The sequence below is a fragment of the Equus caballus genome, chromosome 20, assembly GCF_041296265.1.
Source record: "Equus caballus isolate H_3958 breed thoroughbred chromosome 20, TB-T2T, whole genome shotgun sequence".
Classification (NCBI taxonomy): domain Eukaryota; kingdom Metazoa; phylum Chordata; class Mammalia; order Perissodactyla; family Equidae; genus Equus; species Equus caballus.
This window is the reverse complement of record NC_091703.1, coordinates 18,497,479-18,513,330: the sequence shown is the minus strand read 5'-3', so window position 1 is coordinate 18,513,330 and position 15,852 is coordinate 18,497,479. Positions and strand designations below refer to the sequence as shown.

The window sequence follows — 15,852 nt, the reverse complement described above, 5'->3', positions numbered from 1 at the left end:
CAAGTTCTATTCTTCAAGCCCTTTGCCCTCACAACCCTCAAGGCTCATTCTAGGTGGAAGCAGGAAGAGATGACTATGCTATTCAGGACCTTCTAAGTGAGGAGTATTAGAGAAAGCACAGTGGAAATCATGGAGTCTCTGCCATGGGGAGGAAAGATTCATCACAGGAAACTTACAATGTTAGAGTCAGAGTCAGGGCATTTCTTCTGTTAATCAATGTGTGCATATATGTGACAAAGATTATACTCTACAAAGTATTTGAGAAACCTATCAGCATTGACTCTAGAGATGAGCAAAATGCTTAGCGTGATTCCTGGATAAATGCTACTTTCCTAACAACTCTTCCTATAAATACCAGAGAAGCATCAAAAAAAAGGTATAACATTTGAGTTCGATGCCTGGAAGTAGTATCCTTTTAAGCATTCATTCATTCATTGATTCATCCATTTAAAAAACATTTGTTAGGCTCCTACTGTGTATCAGGCATGTGCCAGACGCTGGGGATATGGTATCAAAGAAAACCAGACGTGGTTCCTGCTCTCCTGGAACTTAGTTTATCTCTTCAGAGACAGGAGCAAAAGAAAGAGGAGATGCAGATAAAGAGCAATTTTAAGGGGCTGGCCCCGTGGCTGAGTGGTTACGTTCGCGCGCTCCGATGCAGGTGGCCCAGTGTTTCGTTAGTTCGAATCCTGAGCGCGGACATGGCACTGCTCATCAGACCACACTGAGGCAGCATCCCACATGCCACAACTAGAAGAACCCACAACGAAGAATACACAACTATGTACCGGGGGGCTTTGGGCAGAAAAAGGAAAAAATAAAATCTTAAAAAAAAAAAAAAAGAGCAATTTTAAGAATGGATAAAAAGAGAAATAGAACTTCATATACTTGGTAAAGTAGAAAAAGGACAAGAGCAAAGAGAGGACTGGATTGACAGGAATGCTGGAACAGAATCTGTGTTTAATTCCACATGGAGGCAGCAAACATGAAAAAAATGATTACTAAGGATGCCCAGCTAGGATGTGGGGATCCTCAATTGTGAAAGACTCAAACCCACATGCTTTTAGTTCTGAGGCTTTGTGTAATTGAAAAAACCACAGCTCCCAATCAAATGCCACGAAGTTCTATTTCCATACTTCAAACTTACCAATTAGAGTCTTGACAGCAAATCATTAGGGTGGATTGTCTGTGTATGTGCCACAGCACTTTCTAGAGCCGTTGTGCTGCCTAACTACCAAGCGGTAGAATGATTACGGCGAAATTCTTAAATATCTCAGGTTTATTGCGGTTTTTTCTGGTATACCTCCCCAAACACCTTCTGGCTCTTGGTGCAGTACTACAGGGTGCCCTGCGGGGGCAGCAAAGGATCAAGAAGAAGAAAGTAAGATTATCTGGGAGCAGAGCAAGGTTGCTGAGCCCTGCAGTTGCTCTCCTGGGAGTCACACCCAGGCTGGCAGAATGTCACTGAAGGGTCTAAGCTCCGCCACCGTCAGCAATGAGTTGAGGTCTTTGGATCCTTTTTAAAACATTGCTGGAGCAGAGACAAATTAGAAACAAGTCAAAGATCAATTAGTTTGGACAGCACCTTGAGAAGGCAATATATCATAGCACAGACTTGTTTCAGATCTGTCCTCCTCCATGTGAAAGCCACCAGCTGCATGTGGTTACTGAACACTTGAAATGGGGCTAGTGTGACAGGATGTCTGTGAGCGTAAAACACTAGCTTTTACTTAGCACTAAAAAAAAAAAAACCCTCAATAATTTTTATAGTGATTACATGTCAAAATGATAATATTTTGGGTTAAATAAAATATTCAATTAAATTAATTTCACTAGTTTCTTTTTACTTTCTAAAATGTGGCTACTAGAAAATTTAATGTTAATAATGTGGCTTTCATTATATTTCTATTAGACAATACTATTCCAAAAGTATTCCATTTTTGGTGTCTTGAATGTATTTCTTGATTTAAAGATTACTTTAGAAAGTAATTTCTATTTTTTTATTTTTAATATTTTTTTTTTGAGGAAGATTAGCCCTGAGCTAACATCTGCTGCCAATCTCCTCTTTTTTTTTTGCTGAGGAAGACTGGCCCTGAGCTAACATCCCTGCCCATCTTCCTCTACTTTATACGTGGGATGCCTACCACAGCATGGCCTGCCAAGCGGTGCCACGTCTGCACCTGGGATCCGAAACAGTGAACCCCAGGCTGCTGAAGTGGAACATGCACACTTAATAGCTGCCCCACTAGGCTGGCCCAGTAATTTCTATTTGATATGACTTTAGTTGGCTATTTATTTGGAATGGAAATGCATTATAGTCTGAAATTATAATATTAAGTTGGTTATTATGTTCTACTACACAGATAATCTTTGAATTATGCAACACTTAACAAGAAAATGTTCTTTCTTGTCTTACATTAAAGCTCCCTCCAGAGGTTTTAATAGGGGATAAAAATTCCTTGTTGTCTCAGAAGTCTAGCAAACGAGAGGGTGAATGATCATGGTAATGATCTCTAAATGAAGAGAAGTGATCTGACATGTGGTTTTATAAAGACAACGTTCATGTAAGACATTGGAGGGAAGGGGGAACTCCTAAAAATGAGAGATTGTAGTATTGCAATGGATTCCTGAGAGACATTGTGTTGTCTCCTGTTTGAAGATTTTCTAACATATGGTCGGTTCTCTTTTCTTTCAGTTTTGACTGAGGTTGGAAGAACTGAACTGGGTGCTGTTTGAAGGGAGTATTGCAGTACAGTGGTTCCCAAACTTGGCTGCACATTGTCATCATCTGGGGAGCTTTTAAAAACTCCAGATGCCCAGACCACACCCTGGACCAATTAAACCTTGGGATGAGACCCAGGTATTTACCATGGGCCAAGTTTGCCAAGTTTGAAAACCACTGGGATAGTTAAGAGTGTGGCTTCCAATCCCAGTCCTGTCAAATTCCTAGCCATGTGACCCTGGGCAAAATACTTAACCTCTGTGAATTCTATTGTAGAGAAGGGATGATGAAAATAACATACCCTTAAAGGAGTGCCATGAGGTTTAAATAAGACAATCTATGGAAACCACTCAAAAGAGGGCAGGCATGGAGTAGGTTCTATAGCAATTAGGAGTAGCAGCTTTCTTATTTCATATTAATTCCTCTGGAAGACATTCCCAGCCCTGGTTCCCCCATCTGACTGACACTCATTCAGCTGGTAGGTTTCTTGTATTGTTCTATAACATTCCTTCGTTCACACATGAATTCATTTTACAAGTATTCATTAAGCATCTACTTTAATACCAATGTGATAGAAGACACAAAAGAAGTACACACACCTGCCTCACCCCCTAGAAGTTTAACTTCCCTCGTGTGTCTGTGTTTTGCCAATCAGATCATAAGCATCACGAGCTATGAGACCATGTTTTATGCCCGGCCAGTCCTAGCACCCAGCACCCAGCTCTGCGAACTGGAAAGTGCAAGGCACCAGGGTTGGAAGACTGAGTTCTGGTTCTTGCATTGCCACTTAAGGGTAGGGAGCAACCCGCTTGTTTCCATGCACGACTGCTGTGAAAATTACAGGTCTGACCATGCGCTGCGGATGCATTCTGTAAATGTCCACTATCAGGAAAGACTGCCGCGCGCGCCCACCAGGGGGCAGCAGATCGCGTCCTAGCGGCCTGCAGCGATCAACGTCAGGACCAGCGCCCCGCCCCGTGACCGTGACCAAGGGCAGCGCGGGGGCGGCGTCCGGCCGGGTAGGCTGGAGGCTCGAGAGGAGCGCCCAGGGCCGCGCGATGGGTGCCGAGGCCCCGGGGAGCGGGCCGGCGCTGCGGGAACTCGTGCGTGAGGCTGAGATCAGCCTGCTCGAGTGCAAGGTGTGCTTTGAGAGGTTCGGCCACCGCCAGCAGCGGCGCCCACGCAACCTGCCCTGCGGCCACGTGGTCTGCCTGGCCTGCGTGGCCGCCCTGGCGCACCCTCGGACGTTGGCCTTGGAGTGCCCCTTCTGCCGGCGAGCCTGCCGGGGCTGTGACACCAGCGACTGCCTGCCAGTGTTGCACCTCCTGGAGCTCCTGGGCTCCGCGCTTCGCACGGCCCCGGCCGCCCACTGCGCCGCCCCCTGCGGCCCCGGGGCCCTCACCTGCCACCACACCTTCGGCGGCTGGGGGACCCTGGTCAACCCTACCGGGCTGGCGCTGTGTCCCAAGACGGGGCGCGTCGTGGTGGTACACGACGGCAGGAGGCGAGTCAAGATCTTTGACTCCGGGGGAGGATGTGCTCATCAGTTTGGAGAGAAGGGGGACGCTGCTCAGGACATTAGGTACCCACTTGATGTCACCGTCACCAACGACTGCCACGTGGTTGTCACCGATGCCGGCGACCGCTCCATCAAAGTGTTTGATTTTTTTGGCCAGATCAAGCTTGTCATTGGAGGCCAGTTCTCCTTACCTTGGGGCGTGGAGACCACCCCTCAGAATGGCGTCGTGGTAACTGATGCGGAGGCAGGGTCCCTGCACCTCCTGGAAGTCGACTTTCCGGAAGGGGTCCTCCGGAGAACCGAAAGGTTGCAAGCTCATCTGTGCAATCCACGAGGGGTGGCCGTGTCTTGGCTCACCGGTGCCATTGCGGTCCTCGAGCGCCCCCTGGCTCTGGAGCCCGGGGCCTGCAGCACCACGGTGAAGGTGTTCAACGCGACTATGCAGCTCATCGGCCAGGTGGATACCTTTGGACTGAGCCTCTTCTTCCCCTCCAAAATAACTGCCTCTGCTGTGACCTTTGACCACCAGGGGAATGTCATTGTTGCGGACACGTCTAGTCAGGCTGTCCTATGCTTAGGAAAACCAGAGGAGTTTCCGGTACTGAAGCCCATCATCACCCATGGTCTTTCCCATCCTGTGGCACTGACCTTCACCAAGGAGAATGCTCTTCTTGTGCTGGACAGTGCAGCCCATTCTATAAAAGTCTATAAGGTGGACTGGGCGTGATGGGGTGTGGTGGGGGTCCCCGGGCCTGGACTCAGAAGCCCTGGAACTGCCACTGATGAATTGTTTAACCCCTGCTAAATTACTTAATCTCATCTGTCCAACAGAGAGAATTATAGCTGCCTGGCAAACTTGCAAAGGTTCAGGCAATTATTAAAGCATAATAGTTAAATCTACCATTTATTGAATATGGACTCCCTGTGCTAAGAAATGTGCAAATCTTAGCTTATTTAGTCCTTACAGCTACCCAGTGAGGTAATTTCGATTATTAATTCCATTTTAAAGAAGAGAAAACTGAGACCCAGAGAGTTTAAGTGACTTACCCAAGGTCACATTTCCTTACTCTGACAATTGGAACTCAATTCTGACTCCAAAACCCCTGGCTCTTAAATAAGATAAGAGATGTGGAAAAAAATACGTGACTGTAGATTGTTGCTATGTGTGCTCTTTTTACTAGCTATTTATTTTAGTTGGATGCACAGAGAAAGGAGACTTTATAGAGAGGGCAAGAGAAAAAGGATTTCGTAGTGGGCATCAGTTCAACTTGCAACTCCTCTGATGGCACATTGGATGGAGTTACTGTGGATCCTGACTTACTTGAATAAGAAAAACAGTTGAACTGCTTATTCAAAAGGTAGACGTGTCTTTTAGCACCTGTGTCTTGCCCACTACAGGCGCTCAGGGAATACTAGTTGGTTGGTTGAGAAAGGCTTGTATTGGCGTTGATTCTAAACTGCTGCAAAACACTCTACGTCCATACCAGTGTTCGAGGGCTGGATGATGTTCCTGTTACATGTTTATGTTAATTTGGAGATAAGCCACCATGATCGCCTCGTGGCAAAAGTGATTTCGCCTGCCTTTTCATTATCAATGGTAACCTGAAGCACTGTCAGGATGGGATTTTTCTCTGTTGCAAACACTGTGTACTCAATAAACACTTCCCTTGAGCCTAAGTCAGCATCTAGGCCACTGGTAAACACTTAAATACTTCCTGAATTGAAGTATAGCATTGACCAAGATAAGGCCTGCTTAATGTTGCAATTGAGTAAATGAATAGGTGGAAATTTCAGGTGAAGTGGCCAGTTCCTTATAAGTTGGTGTTTTCAGCTAGTGTAAATACCTCAGAGTTTAGGGGTGTTGAAATAGTACCAAGTAACCAGCACCTCAGAAGCAGCAGCAAAAATTTTTCCTTAGGGAGAAAATACTGGCTTTGAAAGGTAAAAGTTTGCATTAGGTCGTAGCAGATGCTTTATCAACAACAGAATTCTATTATGCAAAGAATTGTTTTTTGTTGTTGCTTTTAAGGAATCCATGAAGGAATCAGGTTTTTTTTATTTTTTCAGGGGAAGATTCACCCTCAGCTAACATCTGTTGCCAATCTTCCTCCTTTTTCTCCCCTTTTGCCCCTCAAAGCCCCAGGACATAGTTGTGTATAGTTGTAAGTTCTGCTTCTTCTATGTGAGCCACCACCACAGCATGGCTGCTGACAGATGGGTGGTGTGGTTCCATGCCCAGGAACCAAACCTGGGCCGCTGAAGCAGAGCACTCAGAACTTTAACTGCTGGATCAGGGCTGGATCTACAAAGAGTTTTAATAGATATAATGTACACACTAGAGACAGCCCCCAAATGATGAGGAAGATATGTTCCAAAAGATTGTAAATCTGTCCTTTTAGAGCTAAGAGAGAGCTTGGCTCCCATGCCAGTCCACAAAAGTCCATCTTGCTTTCAGTGCTCCCATCCTATAGCACAATAGTAAGAAGCCAGGCACCTTGGACCACCATGTGTAAATGCATTCCAAATAGGGATTCTGGGATGACTCCCTTGCCCCTACGTTCACCCCACCCTTGGAGGTCACCCTTAGGTTGGCGACTTCACAGGTATTCTGCATTGTGTAACAGGAAAAATTGTCTCAGGTAGAGTTATGGGTTCCGACGTCGTCATTTGCAAGTAGAGCAACTGTGGATTAATCTGTAAAAGGGTTTCCTTAGGAATAATGACATTTTAATGGCCTCAGGTTCAGTTGAACCAATTCAAGGGACTTTCTCCTATTTGGAATTATCAGCGGCATCGTCTTTGATTATAGAGCTGTGTGTGTGTCTTTTTCAGATAGCACTTGTAGGAAAGGTATATGCAGCACACGTGGAGGTGTGTGACCAAAGTATTACTTGTTACCATGTGGATTACTCAACTGGAAGAATGGGGTGTGAGCCTGTGAGAGGTTGTGGGAGCCAATCAGAGAATTGCTACAAGTGACTTTGTTAACTGATACCTCTACTTGGTAGATTATTAGGCTTGGGAGTGGGTGGGGCAGGATATACAACACAAAGAGAAAGCAGCTTTTCCCAGGAATGGCGTAATATGGGAGCGGGGTCTCCCTGGGGAAGACACAAGGCTTGTTGTTCCCGATCTCCGAGCGTGTGCTTGCTGAGGGAACAGGTTCAGTGACCTGCAAGGCAGATGCTAAATTCATCTTCTGGGCTGTGTTCCTTAAAGCAAACTGGTTAAAGGGCTTGCGGCATGTTGCACTGAATTCCAGGTTATGAAGGAGATTGAAGAGTCTGAGACAGGCGGGAGGAAATAACTGCAGCAGAAAGTCAAAGGTGATGGAGGGCAGTTGGAATGACTCTCCAGAGAGTGGAGACAAAAGAATGTCGCCGGGAGTAAATGGAGAAGGAGCAGAAACAGGCTCTTCCTGAACATCCCCCTCAATCACAAGCCTTTAGGCCAGTGCTGCCCGCCATGCGCCACCGGTGAGTCCATAAAAGCCGAGCGCAGGCACTCCAGCTCCCATCTCAGCGGCTCTCACATCACTCTCCATCCGTTCCAGTTTTGCCTCATTCCTGATCCTTGGATTGTCTCCTGTTTTTGACCTTGTTCTGCCCTGTGAACTTGGTTTTCTCAATCTTTTCCCTTGGCCTTTTCTAAGGACCTTGGTTCAGATTCATAAATCTCCCCTCCAGCAAGTCTCACTCTGGATCCCAGGACCCAAACCATCACCATTTTGCTAGGGCCTTCTCGAGACCTTTCCTGACTCCCAACTAAGTGGGATGCAGACCCCACCAATGGTGAGTTATGCACCTTTTGAGGAAAGCAGTATGTCCCGTGCACCTCAGAAAAAGGAGGAAGAACTAGTGATGATCGCATTTAATCCTCCTCACATCTGCCACAGAAAGAAAACATGGGTCCTGGTGGCTAGTGCTCCGCTAATGGTGATGCGCTATGGTGACGTATCACGGTTAATAAGGAGATGAACTGTTTTCTGGAAGAATGTGTAGAAACTATGATAGGGAGGCTGCAAGACTCACCACAACTACTGTACCGAACCATCATGGTGTCTCCTGTGCCCACAGACACTTCTAAGGAAAATGGCTCCTCCCACAGGCCTTACTGATGAGCCAGCTCTCAGCCACCATATTTTCTACTACATGACCCCCTCCAGCAAGAGCTGATTGGACAGGGGTGCACAACTAACTAAAGAACAGCCTAGCCATCAATGTCCCTCCAAATGTGTTAATTAGACCAGGAAACTGGCCTGTGAGGTGGCCTGGGACAATCAGGTTTTCCCAGAAAGGACGATCCAATTAGATTCTTGGCCCTGACCTTTGAATTGAGCAATAGGATGCGAATCAGGCAGATGGCAGCCTGCGGGGGGATGCTGAAAGCCTGCTCAGTTAGAGGGCACAGCAGCTGTGAGCAAGCCAGAATCAGGGCTGGGAAGCAGCTGTGGGGCAGAGAAGAGAGACAGCTGCGAGGAATCCAGGTTAGAAAGGGAGGAGAAAATGCACCCAGGAAGCTAAGCTGTGCGAGTTTGTTGCAACAGAAAGTACCTAACAAAAATTATGCTATGTTGTTGATTTGTTTGGAGAAAATTGAACTTAAGCCTCCTGATTTTGATGCCATAAGTAAGATATTAACTCTGAGGGGAGCAGCACTGTCCCGTCAATGCATCCGCCCCCAGTACAGGTGGGTCCTGAGATGAGAGCACAAGTGGAGGCCCACATACCACAGGTCTAAATATCTGAGTTATAAATCAAGCCAACAAACTCTTAAATAAAATACATCCAATCCTTCTATCTTGACAAAGGTAAATAGAAGTTTAAAAATACACTTTCATCACCATCTGGAAGGCCAGGTTCTACTTTAGAATACTTGGATGGAGTTTTTGCTCAATTTGGGGGTGCTACATCTTAAGAAAGATCATGACAAGCTGGACTGTGTTTAAAAGATATGAAGAAGAATCTGAAAAGCATGTTTTTTGGCAGCTTTACCAACTAGAATGTCAACTCCCCAAGGCAAAGACGTTTGTGTCGGTCACAGCTCTTTCCCTAGTGGCCAGAACACTGCCTGACACATTGTAGGCGTCCAGAAATATCTGTTGAATTAATATGTTTTTCCCAAGGAATTTTTCTAGACTATGTGTTCCTTTTGCTGATAAAAGGGAAGTGCTGGGGCTGGCCCTGTGGCCAAGTGGTTGAGTGTGTGCATTCTGCTTCGGCGGCCCCTGGTTTTGCTGGTTCGGATCCTGGGCGTGGATCTAGCACGGCTCATCAAGCCATGCTGAGGCAGTGTCCCACACAGCAGAACTAAAGGGCCTACAACTAGAATATACAACTATGTACTGGGGGACTTTGGGGAGAAGAAGAAGAAAAAAAAAGATTGGCAACTGATGTTCGCTCAGGGCCAATCTTAAAATAAAATAAAATAAAATAAAATAAAATGCTTACAAAATAAAGGAGAAGTGCTGTATGTAGCTGGGTAGCTTGGGGAAGCTGGTCTAGAATTAAAACAATTTGTGGTGGGTTTGCTGAGTGACTCATAGACAGTTACAAAAGCATTATGGTGACTTTGTGGTAGCCTGGGTTGTATATTGGGTGAAGAAAATTACCACATTTCCATTTTCACCAAGCACATGGGCCTTTGAGGTGTGGGGGTTGCCTGAGTAGTCATGAGTCACATCTTTTGTCAAACACTGAAGAGCAGAGACAACACCAGTGTCCTTGCTCTCCAATATCGCCATGATGTCAACTCCAGGAGGGAAGAGGAGGAACTGAAAGTGTCCTCTATCCCTCACTGGTGGTGGGCTTGGAGCACTGTTGAAGTCATCTCAGGGTTAATTTTGGCTAATAATGGATACATAAAGAGGATTCTAGTTTCCCAGGAACCACTCATACAGCATGGGCAGCCCAACCACAGACCTTTGTTGACTGACTGGCTGCAAATTATGATACGTGCTGTGTCCATTACAGTAGTTGAAGAGCAGCTCATATTTTCCTGAGGAAATAATGATATAAAAGGGGGCTAATTTCCTGACAGACCTCTGGTCAAATCAGTCATTGGTTTGACTAACAATGTCATAAGAGTAGCGACAACAAAAATCTAAAATCACTTATAGAATGATCCTATGAAATTGTGCTTCAAGCCACAGACTTTAGGACTGGAAGGAAACTTCGAAATTTTCTATTACCATGCACTGAAATGACAACCGAGGCCTACTGAGTTGTAGAAGAACTGGTTTAGGTCACACAGGTAGTTAGGGGTAGAACCAGGACTAGAAACTGGACCTTTCCATATTCTACATTGACCCCCCTGGTGGGACAGGATCTAAAGATCAAAGTCTGGGAATACACACACACGTGTACATGCACATGTGTCACTGACATGAGATCTTTTACTGGTAAAGTTCTTACATTCTTTACAAATCGACCTTTTTTGTCCCAAGTTTCCTTAAGTCAACTTTTATTTTATTCCTTCACTGCATCTACTGAGATGGCCTACTGTTTCTTTCTCAAATAGCATCCAGGTTTGTATGCACACTGGCCCAAGAGAACACCATGGTATTTCCAAATTGACCAATTAGACCATAACCATGAGGCCAGCCTCTTTAGTGGTTGCACAAGTATGCCCTAATGAGTCCAGCGTCACAAGACTCTGTCCCTATAGGGGCCACAGAAATTCATTCTATTTCATGGTCATTAAATGTATGCCAGTAGCGTATGCCCTTGTTATAAAAAGGAGCCTTTGGTTTCAAGCGAGTGTGATTAAAGAACTTAAACATAACTAACATTTTCATAATACTTGAAAGTTGTTTCACAACGCTGTTCACTTATTTGGTCCTCACAACATCTCTTGAGGTGGACAGGACAGGTTTTTTTTTAAAGATTGGCACCTGAGCTAACAACTGTTGCCACTCTTTTTTTTTTTTTTCCTGCTTTTTCTCCCCAACCCCCCCCAGTACATAGTTGTATATATTAGTTGTGGGTCCTTCTAGTTGTGGCATGTGGGACACCGCCTCAACATGCCCTAATGAGGGGTGCCATGTCCGTGCCCAGGATCCAAACCCTAGGCTGGCGAAGCAGAGCATGCGAACTTAACCACTCGGCCACAGGGCCGGCCCCACGACAGGTTTTATTAAGGTAATTTTAAGGTGAAGAAGCTGTGAGGCCCAAGATTGCATAACCAAATCCTGTTGTGTTTGGGTTGGGGGAGAGCAGATATTTTTAAAAATCTCTCCTGGGTGACTCTGTGTGCAGCCAGGGTTGGGTCCCATGGCTTAAGAGAAAAACAAGCCCCAGCTGTCCCTTTGTGGTGTTATCCCCACCACATCTCCCATTCACATCAACTTGTATCCGCATTAGAGAATGTTCTTTGGGAAGAAATGTTGCTACCCTCCTCAGGTTTCAGAGCTTCAACTCATAATGTCGACTGAATCCGTCGATTTCTAAGTGCCACACGATCCACACAATGGCGCCTTCTTTGAGGTTCTGTGGAGAGAAAAGACCTGTTTACATGGCAAGGCGGGAGCTGCCTGTGACTGGGTCTTAGGAGGGCTCCGAGTGATGGGTGTCAAGTTCTGATATTTCCCTTAAACCAAATGCTTTTGCTAAAGGATAATGAAATGTTCTTGTTATTTTCAGAACTCAGAGAGTGTAATTCTTTAGCTGCGTGGCCTACAGTGCTCTGTAGCTCTCTGACACCCAGTGTAGAGCTGAACTCTTAAGGTGGGAAGAGGCTTCAAGAGCCGGGAGCCAAGTGGCAGAAGCCTGTCCTGTGAGAGGCCACTCTTTCCAAACGTTGAGGCCCCAGAGCTCTCTTCCATTTCTCCCTTGTGTTACCGGCCCTTTCCTTGGTGGATGTCTCTTTGTAATCCCCCCACCCGTGAATTGTAGAAGTAACATGTGCTCGTTGTAGAGTTATAAAACCTAGATAAGCATAGAAATATTTAATCACTTTTTATTAGCAAAAACTACTGTTACCATTTTTTTTTTGACGCAGATTAGCCCTGAGATAACTGCTGCCAATCCTCCTCTTTTTGCTGAGGGAGACTGGCCCTGAGCTAACATCCATGCCCATCTTCCTCTACTTTATACATGGGACGCCTACCACAGCATGGCTTGCCAAGCGGTGCCATGCCCGCACCTGGGATCCGAACCAGCGAACCCCCCGCCGTTGAAGCAGAACGTGTGCTTAACCGCTGCACCACCAGGCCAGCCCCAACTGTTACCATTCTTAAATTGAGTTGACTCATCTCTGTGGAATTAATATTCCTAGAAATCCCTTCGTAGACTGAAATTTTGTAAAACAGTGAATGTATCACATAAATGGCAAGCTCTTCTGCAAAGTGAATTTTAGTGACATTCAGCTGAAGTTCAGTTTTGGAGATCCCACAACATGGCAGGCACAACCTCTGTGGCAAGAGAGCGACAGAGTGGTACCCACCAAATGTTGCATCCGCCTTCCCCTTTTCTCAGCCTGCAGTTCAGCACGGCCGTGAGACTAGCTCTAGCTATGAACAGGACCCAAGATGAAGCAGCACAGTTTCTGTGAGATGAGAAAAGAAGGAAAAAGTGAAGATACCAGTAAATTTTGAGTTAAAGCAGAGGTCTCAAGGTTCACAATGAAAGAATCATAATTTACGGAGAGAAAATATTGTGCTTAGATTTTATACAGTAAAATGTAAGCGGACTCTAATTTAGTGCCTAGTCTTTTCAATCATATCGAAATTTGCACTATAACCAGGAATGTTCAGTTTAGACTATATATTCAGGATATTTTTTTCACCAGTCATGAGGGTGATTCGCTCTTGCTGCTGTCCAAAGGGAGAAGAGCTCATAAATATGTGAAACCAGACATCAACAGCAGGGCTGTGAGCTGCCTGGGGCACTGTGGAGCTGCGTGGTGACATGTGACAGAATCAGAGGAGCCTGCTACTCCAATTTCTTCACGTCAGCCCTTTCTGCCCTCTACCCAGGCTGCATTCTGACGAGCAAGGTGTTCCAGAATAGACTTCAACATAATGACCTTCTCCCGGATATACAATTCCACGCAATCTTTTTCCATTTTCAAACCAATAATTGATATATCTGGACTGACTGTGAAACTGATGATATAGGAGGCCAATTTATTACATCCTGGAGTTGATTTCTGCAAGATTATACCAGTCCTCCATGGTGAACATTAAAATATAAATCTTAAAATTTTTAATTTTTCTCTTCTGATAATCAGTAAGATATAATTTATATGAATTTGCTAAATTTCCTAGAAGCACTATCTGTACAAGTGAAGCCCATGAGGACATCCAAATGCATTCCCATCACGTATGAAGTTTATCAGCCTATTTATTTATTTTTTCGTAATGCCTTTGGCAGGCTCCGGCACAGGGCTTGTAGTGGCCTCATAAAACGAGTTCGGAAATATTCCTTCCTCTTATTTTCTGAAAGAGTTTGCGTTATGTTGATGTTATTTCTTCTTAAATGTTTGATAGAATTCGCCAGTGAAATCTTGTGGCCAGGGAGATTTCTTGGCGTTTGTGTCTGTGCATGGTCAGAGTTTACAGTTGTTTTCTGTAGAAAGATTGGCCGGTTGGAGCTTACTCAATCGTGCCGAAACATAAAGTTTATCAATTAAAAAAATAACTTTTAAACTTCTTTGATTTTTTTTTTGGCAAGAATTTACACAATAAATATTTCCTTTGTGCTCACTGTCTGTTAAGCAATGTGCTAAGCAGCAGCGATATAAAGATGCCCTTAAGGCACTAGAGTTCTGGTGTGGAGAAGGCTAAGTGCTACATACAAATATGTCCTAGGCGCTATGAAGAGGGAGAGAGAAGCCCAAATGGCCAAAACTGGAAAGGTGTATTGGAAGAGATGAAGTCACCCTAGAATTCCAGATTGATCAATGTCATAAATACTGCTTGCTTCATCTAAAACAAACTAAAAGTAAATAGTTGTATTTAAGCCTACCAATATCAGGATTCACTTTCTATATCTGTAACCAGTCAAGATTCTGAGACCATATAAAGAAACAAAATGACAGCTGTATTTCAGAGCATCTGAGGAGATTTTACTGATATTTTCACATTTAGCTCAACACCGCAGTAGTAAATTGATCAATATCTGCTCAGGTCAAAAATGCCCTTTTTGAACAAAGCTGATTTATGTTACAATAAAATACTTCCCTCAGTGAAATATTTTATAATCCTCTCCCATCATCATATAGCTCTTTCCCATCACCATGGCAGCCACAGATTTTACGGGAATAGGAGTCAAATTGACTTAACAAATATTTCCCTATTTCAGGATGTCGTTGGGGGTGTCCTCGTGTGTCCTCCTGTCCTGTCTCTGGATGCTCAGCACCTGCCAGCAGGCATTGAGGAATCTGGACTTTGCCGGACACCTTGGCACTGAGGGTGTTCCTTGAGTCCCCCCTTACCCGACTTAAATAACTCGGCTGGCATAGCTTCTGTGCAATAATCAAAGGACCAAGCAAAGGCAAAATATTCAAGATAAAGAGATTGCAAGATTTCACCTGATAGCTCTTTTTAATGGATTAGGAACTGTATGTTAAAACAGGTCAGAAACACTGACTAATTTCGAAGAACAGCATAGGAGAAATATGGAGCCTTAGAATCATTTTGACTCCAGGCACCATCACTCAGTCAGGATATCCAGAATAGCATCTCCAATTCCAACGGAAACCACCTTCAATAATGTGTTTATTTGATGGGATATTTCACAAACGTGTTAAGAAGTATTTTTTGCCAGGGCATGTGTTAAATTGTCTATAAGATCCTATTTTGTTGTGAAACTTACCAAATAATTTGTGAATAATATTTAGCACCATCTCTTCATGTAATCATCATCAATGAAAGGCTTCCTGTCAGGATATGACCTTCGCTTGGGTTCCATACTCTCTCTTCCAGCCAAGTTAACTCATTACCATCTCCCCCGTGGGGAGGATGGGCTCCCACCTGCAGCTCTCCTGCCGGCACACTCTGAAGCTGGCTCCTGCCCCAGCAGGAGCAGTACAAGAGGCTTCCAGTTAAAGGTTTTCCTATATAGAGCCTGGGGTCTGCCATCCAAGGCATAGGCCTTATTACTGGCTCCCATCTAGGCTAGACTGGCAGCCTTGACTTTGCTTTTACCCTCAGTTCCATCGTCCCAACGAGGATACTACATCTTGGTCCCAGCTTTGCCCTAGCTCTGCTACTTTCAGTTTCCTTCCCTCTATCCATAGCTGTGATCCATTGAGACGCTTTCTATCTTATCTAATGCTGTTAGAGACTGTGGAATGTAGGAAGCTGAATTTTTTGGACCATTGCAGCAATACAGACAGGGGTATTAGAAGAGGTCATTGAGAGGATGTGACCGCAGGTTGACCCATGAGCTGGACCTGGGCAATCAGAGACTCCTCACCCCACCCTGCTTGTCTTTGGAATGTATGTTCTGCTCACCATTCTCACAGTATGAGCCATTTTCAAGGATGCAGCCTCGAGAGAGCAATGTGTTGTTGAGACCATTTGGACTGAATACATGACTGAACCCAGTTAAGGCCTCTCTATAAACTCTTAAGATTCTGAAGGGTGGGTGCAGAGATCTACTTGTTTCGT

At 44.9% G+C, this 15,852-nt stretch overlaps 1 protein-coding gene and 1 long non-coding RNA gene across 2 annotated transcripts; one reads left to right on the top strand and one right to left on the bottom strand.

Moving 5' to 3' along the window:
• Positions 1-3,780: 3,780 nt before the first annotated feature.
• NHLRC1 (NHL repeat containing E3 ubiquitin protein ligase 1) lies at positions 3,781-4,968 on the top strand. Its single transcript, NM_001257154.1, has one exon. It carries the CDS (start codon positions 3,781-3,783, stop codon positions 4,966-4,968), a length of 1,188 nt encoding a protein of 395 aa, NP_001244083.1.
• Positions 4,969-10,081: 5,113 nt separating this feature from the next.
• Positions 10,082-12,788, bottom strand: LOC138919368 (uncharacterized). Its single transcript, XR_011429527.1, has 2 exons — positions 12,684-12,788; positions 10,082-11,728 (listed from the first exon to the last, which is right to left on the bottom strand). It is a non-coding gene; the product is annotated as an uncharacterized lncRNA (long non-coding RNA).
• Positions 12,789-15,852: the final 3,064 nt, after the last annotated feature.